Source organism: Echinops telfairi, unplaced genomic scaffold (genome assembly GCF_000313985.2).
Source record: "Echinops telfairi isolate 266 unplaced genomic scaffold, ASM31398v2 ScPeMD7_7458;HRSCAF=8496, whole genome shotgun sequence".
In the NCBI taxonomy this organism is placed as follows: Eukaryota; Metazoa; Chordata; class Mammalia; order Afrosoricida; family Tenrecidae; genus Echinops; species Echinops telfairi.
The window spans coordinates 4,971,336-4,977,074 of NW_022111358.1; the positions used below are offsets into that span (position 1 = coordinate 4,971,336).

Sequence of the window (5,739 nt, forward strand, 5' to 3'; positions counted from 1 at the left end):
TTTGGCGGGAGCGTGGAGAAGATCCACGCTCAAAAGCTTCTGCGGACCGTGGGTCCTCCGCTGTCCCATGGAGGACCGCTGGGACGAGTCCCCTTGTTCATAAGGGTCTTGCTTGGCGGCGTGGAGCCCGGGAGCTTCCGCTGTGTCATAAGGGAACATAACGCCCCCAGGCCGATGTGGGGCCAACTGGAGACCAGCCATCCAGGGCGTGGACGGAAGCCTAGAGCAGAGTTAAAACCCGTGAGACGGTTGTTCGCGGGTCGGTCTAACCCACATTTGCCCTATCCATATTTCCCCTTAAGCTTCATTGGAGGGGGTCAGTGGGGGGCCCCTGTTGAGCGTTGTTCCATATGTGTTGTGTCAGTGGGTGCTGTGTTGGGCCCCGAAGTCAGAACAATGAATGTGACACAGGTGTTGGTCCCTCCCTGGCGGTTTCCCTGCCACCAGGGCCGGCCTTTGTCACACCCAGTCACCGCTCCCGTCCGTCAGTCACCTACGCACGCTCTGGGGCATCTGGAAGGGGCACTGATTGGAAGTCAGGTTTCAGGGCGGCGGCCCAGGGGTCGGTGCCTGTGCATGGAGGGGTTCCCGAACTTCCGAGGCCCGCCCTGCACTTCGGAGCTCTGACAGTGGCGGTCCCTCCAGGCATAAAGAGCTCCCCGGGGCTCCTTCCCGGCGGGACCCTATTTGATTCCTAAGAGTAGATGTCGCTCTGGGCCGGGGGCAGGCACTTAGCTGTCAAACCATCCACGGAGTCCCCGCAGCCAGACAGCCAGAAGGTGGCCGTAACCTGAGAGGTGGAGGCCACCTGAAGCCTTGGCCCCTTTTAGATCCAGAATGCGGAAGTCACGTTCTGTTCTGGAGGGTCAAGAGGTGGTCCTCACTAGATTCACCTTTGCTAGGACTCCAGGTGCCGAGCCCAGCTCTGCCCCTCCCTTCCGCCGTACCTGAGGTTCCTGGGGGACCGCTCCAGCTCAGAGTAAACCCCAGGACCTAGTTTTCCGGATCCGACCCCCGCCCCCGCCCCCGCCAACCGACGACACCGCGCAGGCGCTCTCGGCGGCTCTCTGTTATCCCGGTTGCCTGGAGACAAGAGCGTGGCGCGCTCGGAGCCCCGCCCGTCGCCGGGCGCACTGCCCCGCCCCCGCCCCCGCGTGCCGGCCGAGAGGGCCCCCCGCCCGCGAGTCATCTTCGGGACCCCGCGGGCCCGGGTGGTTGTGGGCTCGCCTCGGCCCGGGGTGACCGTCTCTCCCCCGTGGCCGGCGGTGGTCGCAGCGTCCCCGAGGCCGCAGGCTTCCGCAGGCTCCCCGTGGCCTCGAGTTATAGTCGGGACACCGCGGCCGCCGCGGGTGATCGTGGGCTCTCCGCGGGCCCGGGTCCCCGGGGCGGAGCAGGGCCTGCCGGGTCGCAGCCAAGATGAACATCCTGGCACCGGTGCGGAGGGACCGCGTCCTGGCGGAGCTGCCCCAGGTAGGCGCCCAGGCCACGTCGGGCCTCGGTTTGCAGCGGGAGTGTGCGGGGAGGAGGCGCCAGCTGGGTAGTTGTGGGAGGGCTGGATCGCCTGCTTCTGGGTGGTCCCCCCACCCAGTGCTTCTCCTCCTCCCCCACCCCACCCCCGGGGCTGTTTGGCAGCCGGACTGGGGCGAGGAATGGGTGGGCCCCATTCCTTCCACCCTTCTCATTCAGTGCCTGAGGAAAGAGGCCGCTTTGCACGTGCACAGAGATTTCCGACCTCAGGTCACCTGCGCCTGCCAGGAGCACCGGACCGGCACCGTGGGGTACGTTGGGGACGGCCACAGCGAAGAAAGGGAGTCCCCAGGAGCCCTGTGGTCACCACCAGAGCACATAACCACCCCCCTCGGATTCTGCTTCAGCCCCTGCCAGCACCAGCCTGTGATTTCCCCTTCTTGAGGAGTTGGGGTGGAAAGGAGGCCAAGGTCTGACCCGGAGAGGGCTGGCATCTGCTCCCCAGGCAGAGGGCTATGCCTACAGGAAGAGGCCCATTTGGGGCTAAAAAACAGTAGTATTCCCAGTGATCTCTGCTACCCCTAACTTGAACATTTGCAATGTGCCAGACAGCGTGCTGGGTCAGTGTTTGTGCTTTATCAAACAGAAAACACCATCGCTTTTAAGATACATTTAAGAGAGCTGTAAAGATGCGCGGGCAGCAGGGAGGGGGTAGCTAGACCACAGACTATATAGGGCATTTCTCTTTTCTTCGGAAGATCATTTCACTGGGGACTCCCACAGCTCTAGGGCATTTCTCATTCCAGGAGCGGATGCTGTTAACACTTGGCTGCTAATCTAAAGGTTGGAAGTTCAAGTCTACCTAAAAGGTGCCTCAGAAAGGCCTGGCAGTCTCCTTCCAACAGTGTCGCCCTTGAAACCCCATGGAGCACAGTTCTACTCTGAGGCACATGGGACTTCCAAAAGTTGGAATCAACAGCAGCCCGAGCTCCCGTTACTTTTTACAGCCCCCCAATAAAGAATAGCCTGAGGGGAGGGGAGGGAGGAGGAACCGATGGAAATGATCAATGCATAATTCCCTCCCCCCCAGGGGGATGAACAGCAGAAACATGGGTGCAGGGAGACAGCGGGTGGGCGTAAGACATGAAAACAGTAATAACTTTTAAGTTATCAAGGGGTCAGGAGTAGAGGAGGAAGGGAAAAAAGAGGAGCTCAAATAGAAAGTAAATGTTTAGAAAATGATGATGGCGATATATGAATAAATATGCCTGAAACACTTGATGCTTGGAACGTTATAAGAGCCCCCAATAACATTATCTTAAAAAAATAATAAATAAATAAAGGATAACTGCTGTCTTCCTAAATGTTGGAGCTGAGGTTCAGGTAGGCTACGTGACTTGTCCCAAGGGATGGCACCGCAAAGTGAGAGAGCCAGGGTGTGAACTGATGCCTCTCTGTGGCTGAAGCCCCAGACATCTCTTCTGCCCAAGCTCCTCTGTTTAGGCAGCTCCAGGGGGTGGGGGGAGGTCCGGCTTCTGGCGTAACCTCAGCAGCTACCTTTCTGGACCACGGAGGGGGACATTGGACCACCACCCTACAGTGAAGGGACCGGTACCCACTCCCCCTGCCTGTTCTTTGTGTTCAGCAGATTTAAGATCTCCAAGGTCATTGTGGTAGGGGACCTGTCAGTGGGGAAGACTTGTCTCATTAATAGGTAAGGGGGCTGCTGCAGCTGGGCCGGCCAGGGTGGGGCTAGGCCATGCTGGCTGGGCTAAGGGCCCCAGCATTTGGTGTGCCTCAGGTTCTGCAAAGACACCTTTGATAAGAACTACAAGGCCACCATTGGAGTCGACTTTGAGATGGAACGATTTGAGGTGTTGGGCGTCCCCTTCAGTCTGCAGCTGTGAGTGCTTCCTCCGCCTCTTTGAGCTCACCCTGCCCCAGCCAACGACCCCTCATTCCCCCCTACCCACCTGTGCTTCACCCCTCCTCCTCCCAGCTGGGATACTGCCGGACAGGAGCGGTTCAAATGTATTGCATCCACCTATTACCGGGGAGCTCAAGGTAAGAGGCTAGGTAAGATGGGGGGTGGGCCTGACAGTGTGCCTGGTCTTAAATCTAGGGCAGGGGAGGGCAGCAATTCACCAGTGGCCTCTCCATCAACTGATGTGTTTGTGCCACTCTTGTAGCCATTATCATTGTCTTCAACCTGAATGATGTGGCCTCTCTGGAACACACCAAGTAGGTGGACATGCTGAAATGTAAATGGGGAGGGGGACGGGCAGCTAGGGTCTGGTAGGGAAGAAGAAGAACACCACTAGGATGAGGTGGGGGGTGCTGGGGGGCATAGTAGCGTCGGGGGGGTGGGGGGAGGGGGGATCACTCTCACTCCCCTGCCCCTCTGAGATAGGCAGTGGCTGGTCGATGCGCTCAAGGAGAATGACCCTTCTGGTGTGCTGCTCTTCCTTGTGGGTTCCAAGAAGGATCTGAGTGTGAGTGTGTCCGTGGGGGGACTCAGTTTGGTGGGGCAGCCCTCCCCTCTTCCCCCCCACCTGCCACCTCACTCTGACCTTTCCCCAGACTCCTGCTCAGTATGTGCTAATGGAGAGGGATGCGCTCAAGGTCGCCCAGGAGATGAAGGCTGAGTACTGGGCCGTCTCCTCTCTCACCGGTGAGTCGGCGGCTTCGGCTGTTCCCTTCCAGCCTACCTTTCCTTCTCACTTCACCCCAAAGCTGTGCCCGATGCCTCCAGGCTCCTGAGTGCCCACCTGTTCCCTGTGTTCAGGCGAGAATGTTCGAGAATTCTTCTTCCGAGTGGCTGCACTGACCTTTGAGGCCAACGTGCTGGCTGAGCTGGAGAAATCAGGGGCCCGGCGCATCGGGGACGTTGTCCGTGAGTGCCTGCCTGGATGAGGGAGGGTGGCGGAGACTTAGAGGGACTTCCAGTCCCTGAATCACATGGCCCCCGCCCTTCTGCAGGCATCAAGAGCGATGACAGCAATCTCTACCTAACTGCCAGCAAGAAGAAGCCCACTTGCTGCTCATGAAAGGTGAGGGCTCTGTCCAGAAACTGCCCAGCCCTGGGCTGCTAGGCCACCCTGACTCCCTCAGATGTGGACCCCTAGATATTTACACTGAGAGAGGTTTATTTTGTTTTTCAGACCAAAGAGCTGCCTCTTGATGGCAGTATCCCCAGAGGGGTAGCTAGGACCATGCTACTCACTTCCTGCACCCAGGCACCATGCCAAAGACTGGATGCCCCATCCTGTCTCCAGGGGCTCCCTAGGGTACCCAGCAGTGGTCTGGGGCGATCCCTGCTGTTTCGTTCAGCCTGCTGGGGCCTTTGGGCATGAGGAGGCCTATTATACCAGCTCACGCGTGCCTTATGCATTAAACTCTTGGTGTTCTTAGCACTCTGGGACTGGACTTCTTTGTTGGGGAGGAGGAATGTGGGATGGGTGGGCTGCGTGGCCATTTTCAGGACTGGAGTCTTCTGGGATTCTGACCATCCCTGGTCTTTGGATACGGCACAGACAAACCAGGAGCTCAGGGACCCATCTTTGGGCCTGAGCTGGCTCCTCCTGCACTGGTTGAGAACCAAATGTCTGGCTTTGGGAAGCCTTTCCATCAGCCCCTTCCCCAATTACTCTATGTTTTTCTCTAATCTGAATTTCTACCAGTGGAATCCCCTCCACCTCTTGCTTGTTGGTTGTTTTTTAAAACTCTTCGTTCTTCAAAATATTTCTCTGAATACAATGAGAAGCAAATGAGTTTTTAGCTGTTTTTCACCTCTTTATGGTGAGTTGAGAAGTGATTGAGTTCTGCATTGACCAGAAGGCAGAGGAAGGTTAGGAGCCTGGTTCACTCAGAAGATAGGTCATGGTCAGGAGGACCAGTACCTCCTGACCACCCTCCTGGCCACCCTTATTGATGATGGGGGCTAGGGCATTGCCTCTTCATCTGTAAGACGGGGCTGATGATACCACACTCACAAGGTTGTGTAGATGACAGAAGAGCTCAGACACTTTCACTGATATAACCCTGTTGGGGACCAGTGACTGTGGACATCTGACTCAGCACCATAAATGGGCCAGAAGACACCTGGGCCATCAAAAGAGGGATGCATGGGTCCTGAGAGCTCATGAAGGGAACACCGATCCGGACACCCACTCAGTGGGTGCTCTGTCTGTCCAGCCTTGCTCCTGTTCGCTCCCCGTGCCTTTATCTTGGCTTGTCTGCACCCTCTTCCTCCACTTGCAGGGCCCAGAGGAG

At 57.6% G+C, this 5,739-nt stretch overlaps 1 protein-coding gene across 2 annotated transcripts in view; it reads left to right on the forward strand.

The window, feature by feature from the left end:
• Positions 1-4,880, forward strand: part of RAB34 (RAB34, member RAS oncogene family) — a 5,554-nt gene extending 674 nt beyond the window's left edge. Inside the window, exons 2-12 of one of the 2 annotated variants that reach the window (XM_045299840.1) lie at positions 1,276-1,470; positions 1,687-1,778; positions 3,113-3,181; positions 3,269-3,370; positions 3,467-3,531; positions 3,657-3,708; positions 3,878-3,959; positions 4,048-4,138; positions 4,253-4,360; positions 4,447-4,517; positions 4,629-4,880. In XM_045299840.1, coding sequence (XP_045155775.1) covers positions 1,417-1,470; positions 1,687-1,778; positions 3,113-3,181; positions 3,269-3,370; positions 3,467-3,531; positions 3,657-3,708; positions 3,878-3,959; positions 4,048-4,138; positions 4,253-4,360; positions 4,447-4,514 — 783 coding nt within the window. In that variant the 5' untranslated portion in view covers positions 1,276-1,416 and the 3' untranslated portion in view covers positions 4,515-4,517; positions 4,629-4,880. The remainder of the gene's footprint in view (positions 1-1,275; positions 1,471-1,686; positions 1,779-3,112; positions 3,182-3,268; positions 3,371-3,466; positions 3,532-3,656; positions 3,709-3,877; positions 3,960-4,047; positions 4,139-4,252; positions 4,361-4,446; positions 4,518-4,628) is intronic. The other variant, XM_045299841.1, reaches the window with a different exon arrangement.
• The last annotated feature ends 859 nt before the right edge of the window (positions 4,881-5,739 follow it).